This window comes from Hippocampus zosterae, chromosome 4 (assembly GCF_025434085.1).
Source record: "Hippocampus zosterae strain Florida chromosome 4, ASM2543408v3, whole genome shotgun sequence".
In the NCBI taxonomy this organism is placed as follows: domain Eukaryota; kingdom Metazoa; phylum Chordata; class Actinopteri; order Syngnathiformes; family Syngnathidae; genus Hippocampus; species Hippocampus zosterae.
The window spans coordinates 14,821,582-14,848,576 of record NC_067454.1 but is presented as its reverse complement, the minus strand read 5'-3'; the positions used below and the strand labels follow the sequence as shown (position 1 = coordinate 14,848,576).

The following is a 26,995-nucleotide window of genomic DNA, read 5'->3' as shown; positions in this document are numbered from 1 at the left end:
GATAATCCCCACAATGTTCCGACTGTGTACTTCATTTCTTACATGGAAGGACTCACAACACTCCGAGTGGTGCAGGCTGTGAAACAAAAATACCTGTGCATTGCTAAAAAAAATTAATAATAATCCTGGACAATAAATTTGTTGTTGACTATTGGGAGTAATATTTTAATCAAAAACTGAAACTGCATCAAAAGGATAGGAGAAAATAAGCTCTTACACTGTTTAATTCAAAATGACAAATAATTTTTTGAAAATTCTGAAAAAGAATGTTACACGATGTTCCAAAATGTTTTTACATTTGTTGAAAAAAATAAAGTTACAGTTCAGTTGTAGATGATATTGGATAATTTCATTCAATAAAATAAAGATAAAAGATATGCAATTAAAACAAATATGAAACATTTCTATACATTTTGAATTTTACAAGCTATAACACTGATACAAACCATTTTTTTTACTATGTCGCCTATGTCACAAAGCTCGATGTAGACACTTTTTGAAAATTCCCATTTCAATACATTTGACTGCTTAGCACAACATTTTACACCAAGCACCACCAACTAAAATACGGCATTCCTAAAAAGTATGTGTAATATTGTCAGCCACTGCAAGATGATGCACAACTACCTCATTACCGAGGATTCAATAAAAATATAGTGCACAAACCTAAGTCATAAATTTCACCTGAAAATAAAGTTTTTAAACTGTTGTTGAAGATTAAATGCAGCTGTGCTGAAAAGTTAAATACAACGGAACTGTATTTGGGTAGTCATTCTTTTGCAGCTTATCATATGCTGGATTGGTTTTGGCATGTTTCACAAACACAAGATAGTGGCCCTCTACTTCCATTTGCCCGTATGAGCCCCTCATCGGAAAAAGTCCGGAGATCTCCCTCGCTTACCTTGTGCAAAGCAGATACTTGCAGCTGAAGGCTGTCGCATTTGACGGCGGCCTCGCTTTCGGAAGCTTTGAGCTTGTCCATCTTTGTCTGCTGGATGTTGACGGTCCTCTGGAGCTTCATCCGATCCTCCTCCAGCTGCTTGACTTTGGTGTTCAGCTTGATGTTTTCATCATCCTGATCCAGCCGCAATGACAATGAGGATCTCTGTCGCTCCCTACTGGTGAAAGGTGGCCAATACATTTTGTTGGATGCAACTACCTTATTTTTTCTTTCGCTCAGAAGCTGATCAATTTCTTCTTGCATCATCTTGATGTTGGCCATCAGGGCATGAATTTGTGCACATGAAACACCTGAAAACAAACAAACTAGTCAAATACAGTCAACAGATTCACTTTTGACCTTCATGGGTTGTTTGATTTTTCACGCCACTTTATTTGACAGATGGAAAAAAAGGAATTAAATGTACAGTAAATTTATACTGCTATACATGACAAATTTTAGACTGTAGCAAAGTATGATTTCCTCAGTGTTGTTCCAAGAGCAGATATAATAAAATATTGACCAAAATCTTCACTTTAGTGATTTTGAGATTCCGTGTCATTTATTAGTTTTCTCAAGGATGGATGTCAAAAGCCACAAACCCGTCCCTTCATTGTCTCCGTCGCTAAAAACGTCATAAGGGACCAAACGGTTCATCCTGTCCTCCACGTTTTGTATCGTCTTCGCCACGAAGGACTCAGCTGAATCTCCCGCCGCTCCTAAAGCATCCCCGCAAACACTAAAAGTCGAAACAAAACCATCGTTACCGAGGGAACGTGGCTGGCTAACGAATCATGACTGCTTCTGTGCTCATTCCGTCTAATTTGAACTCACGCTGGGTTCGAATGGGACTCTTCTGACTTTTGTGACTTTTTGAGCTCCACCTAAGAACAGGTCATGAAATGTGTTCTTGTTAAGCTGTGCATTTACTTGAGAGGCACATTTGTGAATATTCTACGGTTATATGTAGACAGCAGTTTGAGTGCATATCAGCTACCGTATTTTCCACACTAAAAGGTGCAGTGGATTATGAGGCTCACCTTCAATGAATGGCCTATTTTGTAATTTTTTTTTCATATATTGGACACACCGCTTTATAAGACGCAATTTACAATGCAACCACTAGATGGAGGTACACGCAAGGAAACACCAGCAGAACCTGTTGTAACTGTCATATGCTTGTGCAGGAGTTTTTTTTTTGCCTCACTCAAATTATCCTCCAAATGAGGGTAGTTCGAGCGTGGGTTTTTTTCTCCCTCTCTCCCTCCCCTGTGGTTTCTTTCTGGCCTTCGGGTTGAGTGAACGCTGGCGCATTTTGGCTGCCGCTGCTCAACCCGTATTGTTTTGTGTTTTTTGTTATTGTAAAGTGTCCTTGGGTGTCTTGAAAGGTGCTTATAAATAAATTTTATTATTATATATAACGATCAAATGTCAGTAAAACGTACTTAATAAAGCAGTGACACAGTTCACTTAACCAACAGCAAGTTATAACATTGACTCGTTAACGTTGCACTCTCTTGCCGCTGCTCTGTCTGTGTTCAACTGTGTAACCCGACCGCCTTCAGTTTGGACTCCGCATTGTAAGCATGTCTCTAGCAAGGAGCCATTTTGGGGTGGGGGGGGGTCGACATATTACCGTAATAACCATACACAAGGCGCATCTGATTTTAAGGCGCGCTGTGAGCTTTTTAGAAAATGGAAGGTGCGCCTTTTAGGGCGGAAAATACGGTAATCGTGATATCCAGTTCAATGTCCATATACAAGTACATTCTTTGTCCTTGGTGTAAGTCTTCATTCTTCTACTATTGCGTTAATTTGTCTACATTGCGCTTGAGATGCAACACAGTTTTCAGCCATAGTGAGAAAAAACACGTCTACTAGATGCAACTTGAAATGTCACTAGCGTTGCACAGTAGTTTACCAGTAGGGTTCAGTTGCGTACGAATGGGCCAAAGAGTTACTATAGTGTCACTATATTTCTAATTAGACTGCTGTTCCACTAGTGCAGCCTCTTGGTTCTACTAGTGAGCTGAATTGTCTTAAGAGTGAGGACAAATTGCGTACTACTGCATGGACCTTAACCCTTTCATGCAACCTGTAACCTGATAACATGATAAGCTGTCCACTGTAGTGACCGCTGTCACCAAAAAGGTTAAACAGGATATAAAAAATACTGAATAAATAGTCCAGCAGTTATTCCAAGTGGTACCTTGCGAGGCTTCGGCACAGGTGTTTCTCTATCCTTGCCGTTACTGGAAGAGAATGGAATTTTTTTTAAAGAGACATGAATGAAAACTGGTCATAGATTCATTTTCTATTGCTGACTTTGGTCGAGAAGCAGGGTTAGTCATGGACTGGTTGCGGGCCAATTGTAGGCCACGTAGAAATAAACAATCACTCCACCTCATGTGTACACCTAAGGTCAATTTAGTTTACAATGAACATCATGAGCATGTTTTTGAAATGTGGCAGGAAGCTTTAGAAGATTCATGCAAGGAGCATACTGTGAGACAGTTGTGCTGCTACCCCCCAGCCCATTTGCTCGATTTGTAATGATCACCTTGGTGCTTTTTCATCCTCCAAATCCTTGAGCGGGAGCGTACTTGAAGGCTTGGACAGAAAATCATCCCGGTCTTTCTAAAAATATGTAAATAATAACATCACATTAAATACAACAGGAGTCACATTGAGGCGCATTTGTGTAAAACCTCACCTTTAGTTGATCTGCTTGCATGACCAGATTTGCCGCTTTGGCCTCCAGCTTTGCATTTAGCAGCCTGAAGAAAGTAAGTGCCAAGAGTTAACAGTACTGAACACCAACCTTTTTTAAGAAATGAGTTTAGGGTCTTTGCCGTCAATCAAATCGGAAGGCTAATATTGCTATTTATATTAATCAAAAGTCCCCGTTGGGTCAATGCTTGGACACAGAATACACTGAAAATTCCTAAGTTAAAGGTGCATCAATTAACTGACAACGAATCGAATATTGAATGAATTATTTCTGATATTCAGTTAATCATTTTGGTACATTCTTTCACTTACAATTGTCCAAAATGTGAGAATTTCAAACCCTCAACTGAAAATATTCAAATGTATGTAATTCTTCATGAAACTGACTGACTTTTGGGCTGAATCAAAATCTGAATATTTTATTTTTAAGAACAAAGACCCAACATGTTTGCCCATTTTCTGACAAGTTACGGACCTCCATTTTATGCAGTTAATTTGAAGTAATGCCCCGTTTTTTTTAACACAAGAATGGAAATTCAAATCCATTACCGTTAATCTGCGAAATAATGGGCAAATTAATCAATGGTTCGTTGCAACCCTAATTCCAGCCACGAAGAAGAAGGCTCCTACTTGTATTTCTCCTCCTTCGCCAAAAGGTCACTCGCGGGCATCTTTGGTCTTCAAAATTCTTCGACCTGAAAGTAAAATGCGCACACTGGCTCAATATGACTCAAACGCCAGGGGGGAATACGTTATTTTCTATGCATTTCGTACAGCTAAACGTTCTAAATTGTGTCCAAATACGTGTTTACTGAGATTCAGTACAGTACAACAACCATAGTAAAGAAGCGAAGAAAGCATTTTTGCTTTTCTTTTCTTTTAGCATAACAAAAACATTGGTTAACGCCACACGTAAATAATCATTATTAATAAAGTAATCTATCGATATATTACTTATGTTATTTAATGGCTTACCAGGGCGACGACGGAGTGGTCGTTTACAAAAAAAAAACCCGAGTATCCTGGTCGCCTAGCAACTACCGGAACAACCCAGAATTGAAACGGATTAGATGAGTGGCGGGGCTTTTCTGTTTACAAAGGGGCTTGTGAAACTACAAAATAAGCATAAAAAATTATTAAATACAAAAAAGAAAAATACGTTTGGTGCGTCATCTGACTGCTATTATCGCGTGGCTGTGATGCGTACGAGGTGAAATAAACAAAAGATGAGCCGCAGCATAAACTGAACCTGCTGACGAATTGTTTGGCACTGCCGCAATTTTTACGATGTTTTTTTGTTTTCTTTTTGTTTCATTTCAGTCGTTCGCTTTGCATTCTCGAGTAGAAAAGTCGTGAAAAACAACTATTTCGTGTACATACCTGTCAACCTCGGCTAATACCTGTCCTTACAAATCATTACGATTCCCCTTACAAAGCAACAAAAACTCGTACAACGGTTTACAACGCATGCGCACATCATGCTTTATCATTCCGACTTTACGCAGCGATGAAAAATATATACGATTGAGGATTACTTTTGCTGGTTTGCCGTGACAATGGTCGCGATCGACAACGGGATTGTCGTTGACTACCAGCAAGTGAAACACCTGGATTTGAGCCAAAATGGTCTTTGTGAGATCGGTTCACAATTGTTTTTTTTCCCCCATAAAAGTTGTAATACGCCGTACAAGATTTGAAATGAGAACAAAAACGTATAAAATACGGGGAAAACGTACAAGTTGACAGGTATGCGTGTATTACTAGAGGGCGCCACTGGTTATCACGTCCGCCTCACATTGCAGAGTATCAGGGTTTGATTCCGCCGCCTGCCTTCCCATGTGGAGTTTTCATGTTCTCCAGCGTGCCTGAGGGGATTTTCTCTGGGTACTCAGGTTTCCTCCCACATTCCAAAAACATGCATGGCAGATTAATGGAACACTCTAAATTGTCCCTCGGTGTCATTGTGACTGTAAATGGTTGTTGTTTGACTATGCTGTCCTGATATTGGCTGGAAACCAGTTTAGGGTGTGCCCCGTCTACTGCCCGAAGACAACTGGGGTTGGGCTCCAGCACGCCCGCGACCCTTGTTAGGAGAATCGGAACAAACAATGGATGGATGGATAATGTATAATAGGAGTAGAATCATAGAATTATTTAATTGAATATGTTAGTTATTCATGGTGATGAGAAAATACTTTACCAGACAACAGTGCTATGATGATTTTTAGATCCACAGGGGACCATAAAACATTTAATAACTAATTGGTGATATATTATTTTTGAATACATCAATACATTCATTGTAATTGTATTTTGAGTCCCACTGGATTAACCCAGCACCAAAGTTGCATTTCACCCAACAGCAGTCACTTTTAACCCATATTTGTGTCATTCAATCCCAACCCAACATGCAGGGTCACACCCATAATCCAGCCCAGCCAGTCTATTGTAACCACTGACTGAGCCAGTCCAATGTTTGGAATGCGTAGGGTGATGCAATTAATCCAATTTTGGTTATTTTGAACCTTGACGTTTCAAAGGCGTTGTAGCCACAAGTTTTACACAGCCAATTCCAATCAAGTTGAGAATTTGTGTAAAACATAAATAAAAACAGAATACAATGATATTTATATCTAATTGAACACACTCCAAAGGCAAGATAATTCCTTTTTCAAACAAATAAACTTGAGTTTTATGCCTGAAACGCATTCCAAAAACAGGTACAGGTGGCAAAAAAAGACTGAGAATGTTGTGGAATGCTCATCAAACACCTGTCTGGAACATCTCACAGGTGAACAGGCTAACGAGGAACCCGTGGGTGCCATGATTGGGGGGGAGCTTCCCTGAGTTGCTCAGTCATTCATAAGCAAAGATAGAGCAAGGTTTACTTCCTTGTTAACAACTGCGTGAGAAAATAGTCCATCAGTTTGAGGACAATGTTCCTCAATGTACAATTGCAAGGAATTTTGGGAGTTCATCATCTACATTCCCTGATAACATCAAAAGGTTCAGAGAATCTGGACAAATCACTGCATGTCAGGGGCGAGGCTTCACACTTCAGAAAACCAATGTCAGTAGATGCAGTTCGACGCTAAATCCGTAAGGGCAATTTCAAACTCTGTTATGCAAATCAAAAGCTATTTATCGGCAACATTCCAAAACGCCACCGGCTTCTTCTTATTTAAGATGGACTGATGTGGTCTGACGAGTCCACATTTCATATTGTTTTGTAAAATTGTGGACGTCGTGTCCTCTGCGGCAAAGGGGAAAGAACCAGCCGGACTCTTATGCATGCAACGTTCAAAAGCCAGCATTAATGCTGAAAGGTACATGCAGATTTTGAAGAAGCCAAACAAGCCAATTCTTTTTCATGGAAGTCCCTGCTTATTTCAGCAAGACAAAACCACACCACATTCTGCATGTCTTACAACCGTGTGGCTTCTTAATAAGAAAGTGCGGGTAGTTGACTGTCTGCCATTGAAAATGTGTGGCGCATTATCGAGCATAAAATATGACAACAGACACCCCAGACTGTTGAACAGCTGAAGCTGTACATGAAGCAAGAATGGGGAAAGAATTTCACCTAAAACGCTTCAACATTTTGTGTCCTCAGTTCCCATGTTTTTTTTTTGAATGTTGTTAAAAGAAAAGGTGATGTACTGTAACACAGCGGTAATCAGGACCCTGCCCCAGCTTTTTGGGAACGTGTTCATGCCACAAAATTTTAAGTTAATGGTTATTTGCTAAAAACAATCGTTTATCAGTTTGAAAGGTAAAATCTTGTCTTTGTCGTGTATTCAATTAAACGTAGGTTGAACATAATTTGCAAATCATCGTACTCTGTTTTTATTTATCCCAACTTCATTGGAATTGGTTTTGTATTCTTGCAAGTCACTGTAACATTAACGCAGCTCTTTAAAAAAGGTTAAAAGCTTAAAATGTATTGTACAAGTGAAATACAACTATCATTGCAATCGTAATATTCCTATTAAAATTAAATTAAAATATATAAATAAATGACCAAAAAATACATGTCTTAAATTTTCAATGACAATGTGTTGTACTTTAAAGTTAAACATGTAGTGTACATGTAAACTGACTATTTTATATACACTTTTCTTTTGTCACATTTTCATACTGTATCTAGGAATGAACTGGCCCATTTGTGCTTTTTAAAAACTAGATGTGGCTCTTGAACATAAGTGTGCTGCCCCTGCTCCCTCTGCTGCATATTACTGTTAATTAAGTGGCATCATTACGTTGCGCTTACGTACGTCTTGTTTTTATTGCTGTGGACGCCACTGCGCATGCGCGTGTCTGACAGTTACTACGCGAGTACGCGGCACACATGCACATGCAGTCTTGGAGAACTCCCGTAAGGTGAGAAGCACCCGAGGGACGAGCTTGTTGTTCCTCGCACGTCCGCCCACTGCTTGGACTTTTACGTAGTGTGTCCACGCAGCGGCGAGTGAGTGTTTGACGTTTCTTTCCCATGAGGAGGACTGTAAAGTGCGGCGGGCTGGAGGGGCGAGATGTCGGAGGAGGGCTGCGGGCTGACGACGACGACAACAACAACAACAACACGGCGAGCTGTTGATGATGACGATGTGCGCTTAGCTCGGCAACGACCTCCCCTTGTTTAAAGCCGGCCAGCCCGCCCGGGCGAGTCGGCCCTTCCAGGGGCTCCTCGTCTGGTGCACCGCGGTTCAGACCGGTACTCCTGCGATGGCCGAAGAGGACTCCCAGCAGCAGCAGCAGCACGCGGACCGAGGGGCGGGTAGTTTCCAGCCCGGTCTGCTGTCCGGGCTGCAGGGCGCCGAGGCCGGGGCTCTGCAGCTCCGGATCAAGAACTCCATCTGGTGAGGGGCGCCCATGCTTGCACGTTTGGATTTAACAACTTAGATTTTACATGAGAAAATCTCACGGTCCACCACCAAACAAAATTATCCCCAAAGGTGGACACTTGGGTGACTTGTACCTTCTGCCATTTAGTAGAATAGCATGTATTTGTTCTGCTTGCCAATACACGTCGCTGGCACAGATAAAACAACAACAACATTATTTGCAATAGATAAATAATGTTTTTGGGACAATTATGGGAAAATTGATCATGTCACGCCGGATGATTTCTCAAAGTAGCGGTTGGGAAGTACTGCTTTTAAGCATGGTGTCCAAATGACATGGGGGTCCATTTATATTGGGTCACTGATTAGCAAACTAAAATTAGCAACATGACAAGATTCCCCCATATTGCCTAGTGTGTTGGAACTCGCCATTTGAACCCGAGTACAATACATCAAGAGTTTTTAAAACCTGGATGACGGGTTTGTGCGAAAGTTATTTTTTCTTCGTGTGTATGTATGTGTGTGTGTGTTAAAACAATAACAAAAACCTGTGGTGTGGTACCACCTTTTAAAAATCTGTTTCAAAACACCTATCTGTTGTTCTCCCATTTAAATTTGTCTGCTCCTCGGAACCCCCTGACAAATTCCAGTTAAAAATGCCCACAAATAAGCGGGTAAGGTGCGAAATTATTTGCGGTTCTTCAAATCAACGAGTCAAAAAAACTTGACGTAAGTAGCAGAAATGGAACATTATTCATGAGAGAGGAACATTTATTTTCAGAAAAATAGGGAACATACGCTGCGGTTGGCTGGCAACCAGTTCAGTGTGTACCCCGCTTACTGCCAAAAGACAGCTGGGATAGGCTCCAGAATGCCCGCGACCCTTGTGACGATAAGTTGATTCGAAAATGAGTGGATGGATGAGGTAATGTACATTAGTATTGTACTTTTGCCACCATCTTGGGGCATCTCTCGAAAGAAAAAGTGGTTGAGTTTGCACGATTGGTTGTGTTATGTTGTGTTGTATTATTTTCTCACTTTATGTTAACTGTTGTTTTCAATGGCGGTGCGGGCACCCACGGCGCCTCCTCTCTCTCCTGTGGTTGAGAGGAATGAAATTTCATCTGTGCTGTATGTTGCACACGTAGCACATTTGACAATAAAGTCGACTTGAACTATAGACACAGTACAGAATTAACCTTTTTTTTAGGGGAAGGGGAGTATTTATTTATGTATTAATAAATCACAGCAGATCTCAGTCCGTGTCCTGAAAATAGCAGGGATTCATGTGGTTGTGTTGAAACCATAAATCGAACGCAAACTACAATCCCAAAATATTTTAAAGGGGAAGTCAAGTTGAATTTTTATTGTGTTCTACGTGCTCCCACTATCCTAATCATGGTACAGTATTCTGATTAATATTTGGTTTGTGGAATAGGAATTCCACAACATGAGGTGTTCCGGGCATGTCCCACCGGGAGGTCTTCCACCTCTCCGGGAGGAGACCCAGAGGAAGACCCAGGACACGCTGGAGAGACTATGTCACCCAGCTGGCCTGGGAACGCCTCGGGATCCCCCGGGGAGAACTGGAAGAAGTAGCTAGGGAGAGGGAAGTCTGGGCTTCCCTGCTAAAGCTGTTGCCCCCGCGACCCAGCCCCGGATAAGCGGTAGAAGATGGATGGATGGATGGATGGAATAGGAATTAATCAGAAAAATCCACCAGTTTGTTTCCATCTATCGGGCGGCCATGTTGTCTTGTACTACCATACATATAAAGCATTCAAATGCAAAGGCTATCAACCGCCATTTAGAAAAAAAAAAAAACAAGAGCCACGCCTAGCACAGCATCGTTGATGGTGCATCTCGTAACCTTGAAAACCAAACTACTACATAAACACCATTGAAAATAAAGGTTTGGATCGGATGAAAGTTGCTGCCATCTCTGTTGAAAAATGGCTGAAAATGTTTGGACTAAATATTTTCTTGCAGTTGTCCGAATTTGCGCTCAAATTACATCGAAGACCTTTTTTTACACTTCAATATATTTATTTTAAAGTTACATTTGCCTCAATACACATTAATTTAGGAGATCCTTAATAAAAAGTATTACCCATAACCATAAATAAATGTTCATACAGTGAGATGAGGGACAAATATGGATGTCTTACAGCTTAAGAATAAGGAATGAGCACAACAAGGGCGTCAATGTATTTCCTGCAGGAGCCTACTCTAGCTGATCCTAGAGCCATATTACAGACCTGACAAATTGATACACAGATTGCAGAATCGTAGCGATTGTCCGTGGTTGCTGGTTTAAAGTCACATTTGGACTGAAATGACCCCAGTGAGGGTTATCGTTACCCCAGGATCGAGACTAAGCTAATGAGCGATCCCCAGCTTCCTGGTACTGTAACAGCAAATTAAAGTGAACTGTTCTCGGCGCAGCTTAGGGCCACCGTGCTGACCCTTGCCGAGGCGCTGTCCTTAAATGTGACCCGCGTGTACCTTCTGTCTCGCTGTAAACAACAAGATGACCTGTCTGCAGATTAGGAATTAAACCTGGCCAAGTCTGCCCACCGCAACTGTTGCAATCCCACTATGAATCAGCAAAGACAGTCCAGCAGCCGTTTATTATCAGCCAACTATTTGGGAAATAGACCAAGTGCATTTTCATAACCTGTGATAGGACCAGTGGATTTTTTTTATGTAGAAAAAAATGGCAAGGCACCATTAAAACAACACTTACATCACTAAGTGAATATGTTTGGTGCACTGTCTCACTTGCCCCTAACGGATACTCCCGCTGCTAGGTCTTTGTTCTATAAGCCCAATACACAGTGGACACTTTTAATTCAAACATAAGCCAGTCCAGGATGCTTTAAACAATTTCCGCACGGGAAATAATGGAAATAGGGTTGAACATTGTGGTAGTTAGTTTGTCTGTCTCATGTTTCTGAGGTTTTGGGTTAGAATCTCGGTTATGGCCTTTCTGGGGGGCGTTTTACATGCCGTCCTGTAAAAACCTGAAAAGAAAATCAAATGAAATTAAATGTAATGTTAAGAAATCTGTTTGTTGAGACTACTCCTTTTTTTCCGAAGTTTGCAAACATTTTGTGCTATTGAACGCAAATGAACTCATTTCACATTTGAAACTGGTGTACCTTCATGTTGGGATTGTAACAGGTGAAGAGAGAATATGAACCGCCTTGTCTTTTTACATGTGACCGCTTGTGTGGTGGGCTACATGACCTGAGAGATGCTGATGGGGAGGGTCATCTCATGCCAGACATTCCTCTGCTTTATAAATAAATCCACGAGCGCTCGTGTTACTTAGCAGCCTACGAGTGTACTAATTTTTCGATTATCTTTTCATTTCAGCAAAACGGTTCAATCAAAAGTGGACAATATTCTGGTGAGTATTCTTTCGGTTTCAAACATACTTTGTTGTTTTCATTATGTTAACATACAACTGTAAATGACTGCCCACATGACCGCGATCAAAATAAGGGATGCAATATGTGACTTTTGATCTAACTACTGGTTAGTTAAGGTTGGTGTTTTATTTAGTTTGGACTTTAGTGTAGAGCACAAGTGTCAAAGTCACGGCCCTGGGGCCATATCTGGCCCGCCACATCATTTTATGCGGCCAGCGAAAACAAATCAAGTATGTCAAAATCCATGATGCTTGCTTAAGTCTGAACCAAAATTTCAAATTGTCAGATATAATTCACAATAAGTCATTATTCTTGACTTCTGATTTTAGAACTAGTTATCCATCAATTCGTTGTGTGCTGTATATGTAATTTGTGGAGGTGATTAAACACGTTTCCCCAAAATTCATAATGGCCCTCCAAGGCAAACCGTAACTACAATGTGGCTCACGGCAAAAAAAGAGTTTGACACCCCTGGGTAGAGGGAACAGTTGGAGGAAGGGCCTTTTCTTTTCCCATGTACAAAGCAAGGTACTTAAATGCATACAGCGCGTCCTTGATTTAGGACGGAGTTCACTTTGCAAAGCTGCAACATAACCCAAATTTGTTAGGGAGGCTGTTTTGCCTCGAGTCCATCTAGCTTAATGCTAGCAAACAATGCAAAATGCTATCTGCGGGTGAATTTGTGAACAGTGAGCTGCGACTAGGCAGGTTTGACTGTACTACACTTCGCGTCGGTGTACTGGCATGGTGTCCCAATACTTTTGTACACATTAAGTATGTGTTCCAAGCCAAGAGGTGAACTGAATGCAAAGTATCCAAGTTTGAATTCTGTTCATGAGCCTCCCATGTTGCCCACAGCAAAGATAACATTTAGCAGTCATCTCATCATCCTTACTTGTCCTTTTATCCTTGAGCATCATTAGTACACAGTGCCGCACTCGGCTGAGGAGGCAACGTCAAGGGCAAGTGAGACGTAGCTGAGCGCGATGAATGAATGAAATGATGAATGAATACCAGGCGAATGTGTTCAAAAAAAGAGGGTGGCTTTCAGCCTTGATTTGGGGCTTTGCAGTACTGCTAGGCAAAAGAATATTCTTCTCTCTCAGAAATGTGAGAAACTTTGCCTGTTTGCATTTCCATAATACTGATCTGTGTCTATTTAGGTTACACAGATGTGGTTAAACAAAGCCTTGCAACAGCAGTCCCAGAGGCCGTACGTAAGGTTACATGTTGGGTGGGTTGCACTAATCGCAGTACTGTTGTTCAGCACAAGGTGATTCTACGACGAGTGGTTATTTTATTTCGTCATCTATTCAATCTAATCAAACCCTGCATTCAAATGGCATCTGTGTTTAGCTCAGTTTAAGGAAAATTTCTGCTTCGGGATGCATTTTTCAATAATGGAGAGGGGATGCCTCATCAACATAACTCATTCCTGGCAGGAGGTAGTCAAGGTTATCTTGACCGGCACTGTTACTTGCCCAGTGACAGGTTCCAAAATGGCTACAGGGGAAGAAAAAGATCTCCGCCCATTTTTTTCCATGTCACTTATTGTGTTGGGGCGGCCCGGTGGTCAAGTGATTAGCGCGTCGACCTCGCAGTGCAGAGGTACCGGGTTCAATTCCAGCTCAGGCCTCCCTGTGTGGAGTTTGCATGTTCTCCCCGGGCCAGCGTGGGTTTTCTCCGGGTACTCCGGTTTCCTCCCACATTCCAAGAACATGCGTAGCAGACTGAATGAACACTCTAAGTTGTCCCTTGGTGCGAGTGTGAGCATGGATGGTTGTTCGTCTCTGTGTGCCCTGCGATTGGCTGGCAACCGGTTCAGGGTGTCCTCCCTCTACTGCCTGAAGACGGCTGGGATAGGCTCCAGCACCCCCCATGACCCTTGTGAGGATAAAGTGGATCGGAAAATGGATGGATGGATGAATTGATGGACTTATTGTGTTTTTTGGGTTTTTTTTATATGATCACTTCCAGCCATCCATTTTAGTGCTCGTACCGATTATGTGAGCTGGAGTCTACCCCAGTTGACTTAGTGCATAGGTTGGGGTACACGCTGGACTGGTCACCAATTAATCACAGACAAATAACCATTTGCACTCACATTGACTTCTCTTCATCTTTTGAACGCGAGACAGGCGTGGTAACCACTTGTCGTAGCTCAGATGTTACTTTGGGTTGGGGTCATTACCCGCCGCTACGTAGGGAAAGTATGGAAATTGTGCCTGATGGCAAGGCCAATTCACTCCTCGAGCACTGCTGAGTAATGCTTCTTTGAGTCACAGAAAGAAAATTCTTGGTTCAAATTTGGCTTTGATTGTGTTTATTCATATATTTATTTTCGTTCTACTTGTGCTGCGTGGATTCAGTCCAGTTAATCCAGTTTACGCCCACAGTCGAAAAACGTCTTATGTTCACTACAAGACTCTTAGATCAGTCAGAGCATTGAATCAACCGCAACTGGACAAGCAGGTTTCATCCGTTCATGCTCAAAAGACAAGAAATGTCTCGTCTGAAGGCATGTGGAGGATGCATATTAGCCGTCGTTACTATTCCATCCAGTTGTAACAATGGTCATGAAGGCCAGAAGTGGCTGTGTCGTCTGTTATTTCGGAGCCACAGTAAGTGACTGAATGTCTTTGGACGGGATGTTGAAACAGGATTAATTAGTATATGTGAGAGATGGGTGGTGTCGTAGACCTCCCCCTCTGTTCAGAGATGGTTCTTCAACCTTGACTAATCTTTCCAAGCATCTGTCTTTACGGTCTCAAGTATGTACTTTTTGGTCCTTAAAAAATGCTTTTTCGTTTTGACGTGGAGGAAGACAGCCGAGTCTCGTCCTAAAGAGTTAGACTATTTCAAAAATGCGCAGTGGCTGCTTGGCTTCTCCCAATATATACATCAGTTCATACACAAGTTTGTTTTTCTGGGTGTAGGGTTTTCGGATTTTGAGGTGTACCGCAACGTCATTTTGCTATCTTCCAAAACTATCTGAGGCGACACACTGCAGGAGTGTGAGGAGAATGTAAAGTTGAACACTCAACCCAATAAGTACTGCTCATGCTCGTATGCTTTCAACGCATATATATATACTAGCTGGTTCGCCGCCCTCCGGGTACGTTTTGAAAAGGGACAGACGGAAGGACAGACCGCATGCGGGACGACACGCAATATATATATATATATATATATATATATATAATATATATATATATTATATATATATATATATATATATAATATATAATTTTTTTTTAATTTTACATATTATATTAACATAGTCGGTAAACTGAAGTCCCTATTTCACCAGTGCTTTATCCGGTCTGTTCATACTGTTGCTTCTTTTGCTTGGTATGACACCGCTGTGACAGACAAAAGGAGCATTGCCCACAATGTCAAATTGGCTGCAGATTTATGGGTGTCCCACAGACTCCCGTGTCTTGAAAAAGCAGGTCTTCCGAAATGCTAAAGACTCACATAGCAATTTTCTACGAAGGACGTCCTTTTCACCACTGTTTTGAGGTCCTTCCCAAAGATTTTAATTCCCCTTAAACTCATTCAATGCCGAGAACACTTTTTTCAACTTTTCTTAAGAATCCAGGCATTCAATCCCAGGTATTTCTTTATGCATTTTGATTTTTTTTTTCATGTGGTAAGGTAAAGCCGGTTCTGAATATGTCTGGAACTGAATGGGTTTTCAACAGGACGACTCGTACCAGAGACTGCTTTGTCCCGAGACCAAGAAAATTGCTCGATGTGTCGTATGACAAAACTGCTGAACTGTGACGGGTGTTTCCGCCTTTTGAATATGGTGACTTTTTAGGTTTTACACCCTCTGCAAGACAACTTTCCCTTTTGTGACAAAGAACTGAACTAAACACCACTGTGTAATTATGCCGTTATGCATACGTTAACGGTATGAATGTGCACTTCAAACACAGAAACATTCCACTTCGGTGTGCTCGCAAATCTCGACTCTGTCATTATACCGCGAATTTACTGGGAAGCCCGTGTGATTGACAGATGATCAGCCCATAGTGTCAGCAAAGATACGGATGGGTGGATTGATGTATGCGGGGAAATACACAACCTTTGCTCTTTGTGGAAGACGGTGTTTTCTGATCAAAATAACATGTTCTTTTTCCACTTTGCTACTTCCACAGCAAGATGTTGAAAAGTTCACAGACATCGAAAAACTCTACCTGTACCTCAAGTTGCCCTCGGGTCCCATCAGCAGCGGCAGCAGTGAGAAAAGGTAAACAGAAATACAAGTGGCGGTTGGTGCAGAATGCATACTCTATTTTTTTTTTTAAATGAGTGATTGTATTCTCTCAGTGATCAGAGCGCTGTGTCATCAAGCCGCATGCAGCAGATGCATGCGTTCAACTGGATCCGCAATCATTTGGAGGAGTACCCAGAGACCTCGCTCCCAAAACAGGAAGTTTACGATGAATACAAGTAAGTGCTTTCAAATGTTTTCCTTGATAAGAGTCAAGGTGTTATCGTTGCTGGCCACAGAAGTTCCTTACAACCGCCAACATGAACATCAGAGTCCTCCAAATTGCTGCCCGGCTGAAGCGCCATTATAAATAGACGCTGCAGCCCTGAGAATCGTAGAGCAGCATGTGCTGGTAATATTAGAATGGAAAGTCTGAGACAGCCATTCTCTGGCAGTGTTACATAACTGTCTTTCGGAGTTCACTAAATTCAGCCCCCCACACACACGCCAGATCTATTGGCGCCTTTGAGGTGGACAGGTGAAAAGGCTCGAAGGAACACTATGTACACCACTCCTAAACATAAGCCCTTTTCATCCCCATTTCACTTTTATTTACGTAATATTGTCACCCCTCTCAACATGACGGTTGCCTTTCGACAGCTTGATTTTATTTATTTTTCATCTTATCTATAATGCCGATGATGCCTTCTCTCGCCAGATATTTCAGTGATTATTTTTCCACAGCGACTGTTAATGACAAACATGCATCGCGCTAAGCGAGAGCCAGGAGGAAAGAGTGTGTAAGACGGAGAATGTCAAAACTTTGGCATCGTTTCATCTTAAGAAAAAAAGCTGAAGCGCAATATCACTGTTGCTAATGCTGCATATTCCGGAAAAGTGGGACGACAAATTGTCCCGCTCGGGTTGGTCCAGATGCGACACAAACATTCAAGGCGAATGTAAACAACATCGATGGTTGATCCGGATAATTTGTTTTTGTTTTATTCCTAAAATCACATTTTGATCACCAGCAAACCTGATTTCATAACTAGTTTTTGTGTGTGTGTGTGTGTGTGTGTGTGTGTGTGTGTGTGTGTGTGTGTATATATATGTGTGTGTGTGTATATATATATATATATATATATATATATATATATATATAGTAGGGCGGCCTGGTAGCCAAGTGGTTAGCGCGTCGACGTCACAGTGCAGAGGTATGGGGTTCAATTCCAGCTCCAGCCTCCCTGTGTGGCGTTTGCATGTTCTCCCTGGGCCTGCGTGGGTTTTCTCCAGGTACTCCGGTTTCCTCCCACATTGCAAAAACATGCATGGCAGGCTGATTGGGCACTCTAAATTGTCCCTAGGTCTGAGTCTGAGTGTGAGCGTGGATGGTTGTTCGTCTCTGTGTGTGCTGCGATTGGGCTGGCAACCAGTTCAGGGTGTCCCCCGCCTACTGCCGGAAGACAGCTGGGACAGGCTTCAATACGCCCGCGACCCTTGTGAGGATAAAGCGGATTGGAAAATGGATGGATGGATATTTATAGTATCATTCTTTTTACCAAAGAACTTCATGCAGAGAGATCAATGCTATCACACCAACCCATTTCTACAGGGAGTGGTGTGTGGGTCGTTCTTGTTGAGAAATGATCACTGCAAAGATTGGAGACATCGATTTTGCCTTGATTTTTTTTTAACTGCGTTATTCAATGAATCGTTTCAGCACTAATATATCATGGCAGGAATGTGTACATCTTGTGGATTCCATCTTGTGAGTGAGATACTGTAGTCACAAACTTCTGAAAGCAACCCCATTGTGTGCATAATATGCTGTAATTAAATGCTGTCTTATTAAGAACATTTTGCTTCATGGATTTATTGTTGTTGAAAAGGAGACAAGTCCTAATTAATCAATTTAGTGTACACTGGCTACTTTTCTTCCAACTCTCATTTTCTTTTTTTCTTCAGAAGCTTCTGTGACAATCTCAACTACCATCCACTCAGTGCTGCAGATTTTGGCAAAATGATGAAAAATGTCTTCCCCAACATGAAAGCACGTCGACTGGGCATGAGAGGGAAATCAAAATATCCTTTACTGGAATGGACTGTCTCCACTCACTGGCCATCTGCTCTTACAGTTCACAAGCTAATCTAAATATAGACATGAAATGAAATAAATTCCCCCTCTCAAGCAGGGGCATAATACACAAGTGTTGGAGGGGTTCGCTGTGATCTTGACCTTCAAGACGCATAACTCTTTTTGGGGGGCTTTTTGTCCTTCTTTTGACATCTATCGTGAAAAACATTAGGTTCATGATCTTCACTCACCTAGGGTGCTAAGATGTTATTACAGTAAACCACATTTTAATATTTTTTTCAACATGTAATAATGCACAGTTTACTTGTACTTTATATATTGACAGTGTTAGCAATGCTTAACAAAATCTGTTGCAATTTTACACATATTTTTCTTGACACCACATTACATATTGCTATAGTGGACTGAGGAAGAGGCCCTTTGTTCACTTTCCATGTTTACCAAGCCTGGAGCTACACAAAACCGGAGAAGGAGTGAGCCCATTTTCATCTTTCTTTCTTACAATTACAATTCAGAATAAATCTTTGGGTCCTGAAGGATTGACCGATTGATGATTCATCGGTCTCGGACTGAGACACTGAGATTTAAGCACATATTTGATTGTGTTTCAGCTGCAGTGTGATGGACTAGATTCAGCAGCCCACCTCGGCAGCATGAAGGAGGAGATTCGCTTCGCCGCTTGTGATTTAGTGTGTGAGTGGGCTCAAAAGGTGTTGAAACGGCCGTTTGAGGCGGTGGAAGAGTTGGCTCGCTTCCTGATGGACAGCCACTACATCAGCAACAAGTCCCTGGCAGCTCTCACCATTATGACGGACGCCGCAACAGGTGTGTAGCCGGCTGGCACCTCATGCACACTTACAGCGACATCTGGTGGCAGTGGCTTGGTATTGCGCTAATTGAGTTGTAACTGGGAGCAGCCATAACGTACTTGTTCTACAACTGGAGATGTACCGGTAATGATATCCAAACGTCACGTTACGAAATCACAATATGAACCTCACCATACGGTAACTATCACGATATTGTGAGGAAGTCTGTGATATTAAAAACAAGCTCACAATATTGTATAAAGACTCACAATATTGTTTAAAAAACTCACATTGAAAAAAAAATCAGAGTATTGTGTTTTTATACATAACAGCTGTGACAAAGAAATAGGATTGGCCAATCATTTTACTGGCAGTTGTTCATCTTGACTCAGTGTCAAGATGAACAACTGTCAATCACGTTCTATGGAGTACACAATGCTGTGTTCGGCTGATAACACTGACTATTGAGGCACTCAGTGATGCATGTAAATAAGTCCGTTTGTGGAGGAACTCAAATGTGTTATGTTCCCTTCATCGTCTAATTCAAATTATACTGGACTACCGTAATAAACTCACCACCAGATGGTGCTGGAACAGCATAAAGGAACTGAAGTGGTGTCTTGACATGACGCAGATGACAATTATAGTATCACGATATTGCTATTTTTGTTACATTCCTATCTACTAGGTTGCTAAAGTTGCCTTACTAGTGTGCCGAAATGTCATACAGTAGTGGGGAAAAAAAGTACTTTTAAAGCACAATCATTCTACTGGTGTGCCCTACAGTGCTTGTACAAGGATGCTAAATTATCTTTTGAACCTTAAACTGGATGTGAACCCACAGTGTTAGGATTTTGAATATTCAGTATCCTGACATGATCCAATTCTACTAGTTGACATCAAGTGCTTCACTAGTAGTACTAGTAGCTTGTGAAGGTCAAGTAGTACACAGTTGCGCCTCATTGTTAAAATGTCATCTTAACAGTATGCCAAAGTTGACTAATGAGTGCGCAGTAATATCAAGACAGATGATCAAAGATACATTATCGTAGCAGGTGAATAATAATTTTCAGACCACAAGTGAAATGGGATCCTTTTCAACAGCAGAACTGATGATGTCTCATGACACTACTCACTAATGTGCTGAGGCACAAGTAATTACTAAGGTACATTTTTGCATGGTATTTAATTTGGAGAGAGACCGCATTCTGGTGCTATTACTCCGGAAATTATACTTTTAATTCATGCTACTGTATTTATTCATTTATTTCAGAAGTTAAGCCTCTGCAGGCAGTTTCAGCTTTTGTGTCCACCACCGACGCACACTGCTTCCAGCCTCAACTGACAACTCTGTCATCTCCAACTGTCGATGCCAAGCAACAGCTCCAGAGGAAGATCCAGAGGAAGCAACAAGAACAAAAGCTGCACTCACCTTTACCCGGAGAGGCTCTGATCAAGGCGGTGGATGACAGCAGCAGGCAATGTGGTAGTCCAGTCTCTCCTTCGCCTCAGCCAACCATCGGCATTGTGGTTGCTGCCGTCCCAAGACCCGTCACGGTGAGAAACAAAGGGAGGGTTCATTATTCATTTTCTATTTAACCTATGTACACGTAAAGAAAATACATGAGAATAATAAATATTTAACAGAAAGAAACAGATGAAACTGCACCACTACTGACATGAAACATGAATACCAGGAGTAGGGACAAACGATTTTCAAAAATAATCCAATTTAGATTTGTTTTCTTTTTCCTCAAAATTGCAATTGCGATTTAATATTTTTTTCCCCAAGGTCCTCTTCTTGTGTATATATATATTTTTTAACAAGCACCTTATGACTTTGTTTGTCTGCAGACACAGCAAAGCGGCCAGCTGATGTCTGCCAGTCCAGTGGGAACCGGGGAGGGCAAACTACTGCCTATAAACTTCCAAGTGGTGACCCAGCCAGTTCAGCCACTGATACAAACCCCCAAGAGCTCCCAAAATATTCTGTCGAGTCCAGTGGGGGAACGCACAGCTCGGCAGCGCTATCCTCAAATCCTTCCCAAGCCAGCGACCACCACTGCTATCGCCCTGTGCTCGCCGTCCACCATGATCATTGCCAACAACCCCATCAAGACCGTGATGACCACGTGTCACGTCAGCCCTGTGAGTCTGGTCAAGATGACACCCATCTCACTCGCAGCCTACGGCAGCAATGCCACGACTTCAGTGACAAACACCACTTTGAGGCCAGCATCTGCAGGTATCAGCAGCTGTACCATGTCAGACGACACCCTGAGATCCCGTCAGGATATGAGGAGTAGCTCTGCCCTCCCCCTTCTGGCCCCGATGACCAGACCTCAGCAAGCTGACGCCCAGGATATTGATGTCGAAATGGAGGTTGAGGGTATACACAAGAACAGAGAAAACCAAAATGTGAACAGTGTAATGATGACACACAGGGCTGCGAGCGTGCCCATACCTCAAACTAAAAGCTTCCGCACCATGAAGGAAACCTCCACCTCGAATTATGATGCAAATATCCCCGTGAGCACCAACCCCACAGCAGTCACTGAAGCTGGCCTTTGCATTGACAACAACACAACTAATACAAGTTCTCTGCACTTGGCTCCCTTCTGTCAGAATATGAGACCTACCTCAACATGCAACCCCAACAGAGTATCTTCATTTGGGGAAGCAATCTTTGCGACGAAGAGCTTCCGGAAGCGCTCAGGCCTCAGTCCCGTCCCCTCTCCTATCAAGAGGGCTTTTCTGTCCCCTCATCCAGAAGAGGGCACCGCTGGCGTTGGATACGGCAATCGAAGGCCTGAGAGTGCGCCAGTCGCCCGGGAGATGGAGGTGAAAATGAACTCTCTCCTGCCCAGTCAAGTCCATACACTTGGCAATGCCTCTTTCAGAGCCAGCGGCTTCTTCTCTGTTGCCAAAACACAGAGCTCAATGCAGATGAAAAACACCTGCAATCTTATGGAAACGTCTACCAGTGTCGGTCACCCACTAATGCAGCAACCAGAGGAGCACATGATGTCCGACGTGCATTCCATACCGAATACTTCAAATTTGTCAGCCAGTGAACAGCATGATCAGACCTACGCTCACGTGAACCCTGTTTCTGGACCTTTGGATTTTTGGGATCAAGCAGCCACATCAAGCCAACTCCCTATACAGACGGAAATGGAGTACTTCCCATTTGATGATGATGTCACTCAGGACAGCATTGTGGAAGAGCTGGTCCAGATGGAAGAGCAGATGAAACTGAACAATAAACAACAGTTTGGACACGGCGTCACGCTGCAAGGGCAGCAGGCTGTGATGCCACACAACACGATGTCCACCAATCAGACTGTGAACACTTTGTACCATGCTGCCAACAGCAGCGGCGTCAGCAATCTAGTCCAAACACCAACGCCCACGCCTACGGCAGAAATGACAGGTATGACCGGAGAGAGCCCCTGCCCGCGGATCACCCCTATAACGCCAGTCGACAGCGCCCTTGGAAGCAGTCGACACACTCCCGTCGGTACTCCTCTCTCCAACTGCAGCAGCACTGTGCCTCCCAGCCCCGTGGAGTGCAGGAATCCCTTTGCATTTACACCCATCAACTCGAGCATGACTACCGGTAGTTTCCACGACAGCAGCACGGTCTCCAGCAGCCCCGTCAAGCCCATGCAGAGGCCAACAGCCACCCACCCGGATAAGACCAGGCTGGACTGGATGAATAATAGCTACAACGGCAACAGTGGGATCTTCAATAAAACAAACAGTGACGTGGGAATCTTGCCCGGCTATCAAGGCCTCATAGATGACCACTTTCAAAAGCCTCACGCCTTCGCCGTCCCTCACGCAAGGCACCACGACGGCCATTTTGGCCGTTTGACTCCCATTTCCCCTGTGCAGCAGCAGGTAGCCAGCATGGCGAGCGCGACCAAGCAGGAGGGCTTCGCCGTGCCTGCTCCTCTGGATAACAAAGCCAGCAACCTCCCCGCGAGTGGATCTTTTCGATGTCGCAGTGTTAGCCCCGCCATACACCAGAGGAACTTGGTGGGGAGCACAGGAACTAGTGGCCTTCACAGCATCCACCACACGCAGTGTGTCTCCCCGTTTAACTCGCCGGTAACGCCTGAGGTGTTAAACATTTTAGCCAACAACCAGGGAAATCTTGCGGTGAGCAGCGTGGCTCAAAGGAGTCGCTCCGTGCCCCTCAACATCATGATGCAGACGGAGGTTCGACCATTGCCGGGCCAGCAATGCAGCGGCAAAAATATCGCTGATGTTCTTCTGACTAACATGGATGGGGACCACGACAATGTGCGAGGTATGGGCATGAAAAATGTGCCTTCGAGCTACACGGCGCGTATGAATCTCACTCAGATCCTCGAGTCTGAGAACTTCAGCCCAATCCAATTGGACTCCACCAGCACACTCATGTCACAAAGGCCAAATTACCTCAATAATGAACAAATGTTTTTCTCTGCAAGTGATAGCCGAGCACAGTCGGCCTCTGGGGGGCGGCAGCAGCAGCAGCAGCAGCAGGCCCAGTCCACACAGCAACCTTTAAGTTCACAGCGACACCAGTTGGGTTTCAGTGGCCCCTTTAAAGACGTCCAACCAGACAACAGCCTGACTACCGGCAACGCGCTGGTGCAACAGGTGTCGGAGCTAGCGACGGGCGGGGCCGATTGTCCATGTGAACTCAGAATGACCTCGGATCTGTCCAGTAGCATCAATGACCTTAATACTCTGGATGCAAACCTTCTCTTTGACCCCAGTCGTCAGCAAGGGCAATATCAAAGTGCAGCTCCAGAAGAGTTTCCCGAGCAGGCACTTTTTCAGCAAATCGCCAGTGACACGACACATTCTGGTGGACTTGAGTGGCTTGAGAGCAAAGATCACACAACTGTCGGGCTGATGGGATGAATGTGGAGCCTTTTAAAATCATGTTAAATCCGTGGTGACCGTCAGCGGTTTGATGTCTTGCCACTTTGAAAGCAAACAGGACGCTATCCGATTTGCCCAGTTTAATTAAGTGCCCACCTGAGCTGAAATAATGCTGCAGCCCTTTTATCAAAATGCTGGTCATTTCCTTTCATGTCATATTTTTGCTGTAACAGCATTTGTGACGCATGCAAAAGCCGGGGATGAAATTCTTACCTTTTTATACCTTTTATACAAAAAAAAATCAATTCAATTAAAAATGTTTTGTATTTTCTGTACATAACTGAAACATTGCTAAATTGGCAGAATATATTCTACATCGCTGACAAGAGTTATCTAGTAAAGTCCCAAGAAATTATGCTCGCCACTGGACTCGATAATAATGACGTGCCCGTGATGTTGTGTAATGTGGATTCGCTTTCCAACTCACGTGTGAGCTTTTAAACAAATAATGTGATGCAACTTGAAGAGATGCCACGTGGGCATGAGGAAATTGGAGCACTTTGTACAGAATATTCAGTAAACTTAACATCTAATAAGAATTATTACTTTGTGTGTGTATAGGTTTAACATCGCGCGTACTTTTTATACCAGGAGGGGTGGGGTAACTGTTTCTCAGAGGCCTTTATAAAAAAAATAATAATAATAATTTAAAAAATATTTTTATCGTTGTGTCGTACGATAATTTGCGTGTTAAAATTGCAATTCAATTCCTTTGAGGTTGAAATGATATGGCAAGGGCGGCCCGGTAGTCCAGTGGTTAGCACGTCGGCTTCACAGTGCAGAGGTACCGGGTTCGATTCCAGCTCCGGCCTCCCTGTGTGGAGTTTGCATGTTCTCCCCGGGCCTGCGTGGGTTTTCTCCGGGTGCTCCGGTTTCCTCCCACATTGCAAAAACATGCATGGCAGGCTGATTGGGCACTCTAAATTGTCCCTAGGTCTGAGTCTGAGTGTGAGCGTGGATGGTTGTTCGTCTCTGTGTGCCCTGCGATTGGCTGGCAACCGATTCAGGGTGTCCCCCGCCTACTGCCCGGAGACGGCTGGGATAGGCTCCAGCACCCCCCGCGACCCTAATGAGGATCAAGCGGTACGGAAGATGAATGAATGAATGAATGATATGGCAAGCCTGGATGAAATGCTCACATACGGTCCATGTAAAAGTTCAGTCGGTTTCCCCACCCCTGATTTGTTCAATCTTACATGTAAAGGTGTACCACAAATTGAGTAAATGCAAGTTAACCAGTTAGCAGAAACAATAACTGGATGTCGTGGTTCATTGTCCAATACGTATGCAAATTTAAATCACGACACATAGGTCGGTTGCCTGTGAACTCTCAAATGTCCATGAACTCACTCCTTCAGGCCAAAGAGATGCTAGTTCGGCCATTTTCAAATCAGCGTTCGGTTGAAGCCATAATGCACTTGGAAATGGAATCAAAGCAAAATTCAAGTTACCTGAACCACTATGTCAACATGTTCTCATCATGTGTAACTTGTCATGTGCAAATTAAACTACTATATATTATGCAATTAGATGATCGACGGATGAGTATGATCGAGGCAGTCGTTATGATCGTCATGCTGCACAGACAATCTGTAAAATATGTGCTTCTCCGACCAAAATTCATTGTGCTTTTTCTCTGAGAGTCCTGAGCTAAAAGAGTCCAAAGGCCTTATGTGCATATCACAGATCCATTTTGAAACGTAACTTGCACTAACAACTCGTCATCAATGCTGTCTTGAATGGTGTACATAATTGCCGCGGTTTTCAAGGGCTTCAAACAAGCGATGCTGTACGTGGTAGACTTTGCGGGCCAACGTGTTAGCACTGTCAAAACGAGCGGTTAAAGTGAGCGTTGCTAATTTCTTTATAAATTCCCCTCGTTCACGGTAGGCGTGTTGGTCATTTTATTTATTGTACAGTTAGGAGGCAATGTGTTGTTATCAAAACCATGTAACCTTGCACATGTTATGTTGTTTCGAAGGATCCGGCAAAGTGCATAATATTAGCACTGATATGGTTGAATTGTTTTTAGTTCTACTTTGTTAGGATAACTTTCATGGTATCATGCTGTACAGGTAGAGAAGTACAGTTCTAAACATGTGTTCATTGTAGTTTTGAACCCTAAATCTGTACTGTTTTATTTTCCCTTGTCAAGCTTTTGTGTGTCTATTGTTTAAGAATACTCAATTTGGTTTGCACTGATATTTATTCATGTTCTTAAGACTTTACTGCTCCTCTTGTACGTGATTCAGTTATGTTGCTGTGTCAGATGAACAGCAATATAATTTATGTGCTTTTTAAAGGAGAAGTGCTTGGTTTTTAAAGCTTGTTTTGTTTCTTAAAAATATTTGAATAAACCATTTTCAGTACACCACAATTGGCATTGACTAAATGTCTGCAAATCACAAAGATGCGCTACGAGTACCACGAGTAGTACAAGGGCTCATTTAACATTAAAAACCCCAAATACAACAAAACCTATGACAATGAAGATTGACAATAAAGACACATCGGTTGCCAGCCAATCGCAGGGCACACATAGACGAACAACCATCCACGCTCACACCTAGGGACAATTTAGAGTGTTCAATCAGCCTGCCATGCATATTTTTGGAATGTGGGAGGAAACCGGAGCACCCAGAGAAAACCCACGCAGGCCCGGGGAGAACATGCAAACTCCACACAGGGAGGCCGGAGCTGGAATCGAACCCGGTACCTTTGCACTGTGAAGCCGACGTGCTAACCACTGGACTACCGGGCCGCCCACCCTGTTTATGCATTAAAAAAACTTTTCAACTCCACTTTTTAACTCATTCAATCCCAGCCATTTTCACTGGAGCATCCCCCTCAATCAAAAAAAATGTTTTTCTTTTCAAATCTTTTTCCATTCTTCAGCAATCGGCATTACAAAATGGCTAAGTTTCATGAAAATGGCGATTCCTGGGCAAAAAAACGGAGAAAAGAGCTTTTTGTAAAAGTATACATT

General features: G+C 42.9%; 2 protein-coding genes across 5 annotated transcripts in view; one reads left to right on the top strand and one right to left on the bottom strand.

The window, feature by feature from the left end:
• Positions 1–26,995, bottom strand: part of tex9 (testis expressed 9) — an 83,875-nt gene that overhangs the window by 836 nt on the left and 56,044 nt on the right. For 2 of the 4 annotated variants that reach the window (XM_052064117.1, XM_052064118.1), the window contains 9 exons: positions 20,504–20,605; positions 4,301–4,365; positions 3,654–3,717; positions 3,501–3,577; positions 3,150–3,192; positions 1,775–1,824; positions 1,543–1,679; positions 1,160–1,251; positions 902–1,075 (listed from right to left, as the gene is read on the bottom strand). In XM_052064117.1, coding sequence (XP_051920077.1) covers positions 902–1,075; positions 1,160–1,251; positions 1,543–1,679; positions 1,775–1,824; positions 3,150–3,192; positions 3,501–3,577; positions 3,654–3,717; positions 4,301–4,341 — 678 coding nt within the window. In that variant the 5' untranslated portion in view covers positions 4,342–4,365; positions 20,504–20,605. Of the gene's footprint in view, positions 1–901; positions 1,076–1,159; positions 1,252–1,542; positions 1,680–1,774; positions 1,825–3,149; positions 3,193–3,500; positions 3,578–3,653; positions 3,718–4,300; positions 4,366–4,645; positions 4,990–5,050; positions 5,237–20,503; positions 20,606–26,995 lie in introns of those variants that run through there. The other 2 variants (XM_052064119.1, XM_052064116.1) reach the window with 2 other exon arrangements.
• On the top strand, positions 7,785–26,380 carry LOC127599897 (DNA-binding protein RFX7-like). The gene is made up of 10 exons (XM_052064108.1): positions 7,785–8,050; positions 8,171–8,529; positions 11,893–11,926; positions 16,112–16,203; positions 16,284–16,406; positions 18,133–18,253; positions 18,655–18,735; positions 18,874–19,087; positions 20,345–20,628; positions 20,926–26,380. Exons 2-10 carry the CDS (start codon positions 8,396–8,398, stop codon positions 23,986–23,988), a joined length of 4,146 nt encoding a protein of 1,381 aa, XP_051920068.1. The 5' UTR covers positions 7,785–8,050; positions 8,171–8,395; the 3' UTR covers positions 23,989–26,380.

Excerpts from the sequence above, each read along its gene's own strand:
- LOC127599897 (XM_052064108.1), top strand. The coding sequence starts at position 8,396 with ATGGCCGAAGAGGACTCCCAGCAGCAGCAGCAGCACGCGGACCGAGGG. Across the intron at positions 16,407-18,132 it reads GAAGTTTACGATGAATACAA|AAGCTTCTGTGACAATCTCA; the intron begins GTAAGTGCTTTC and ends TTTTTTCTTCAG. Across the intron at positions 18,254-18,654 it reads TGAGAGGGAAATCAAAATAT|TGCTATAGTGGACTGAGGAA; the intron begins CCTTTACTGGAA and ends CACATTACATAT.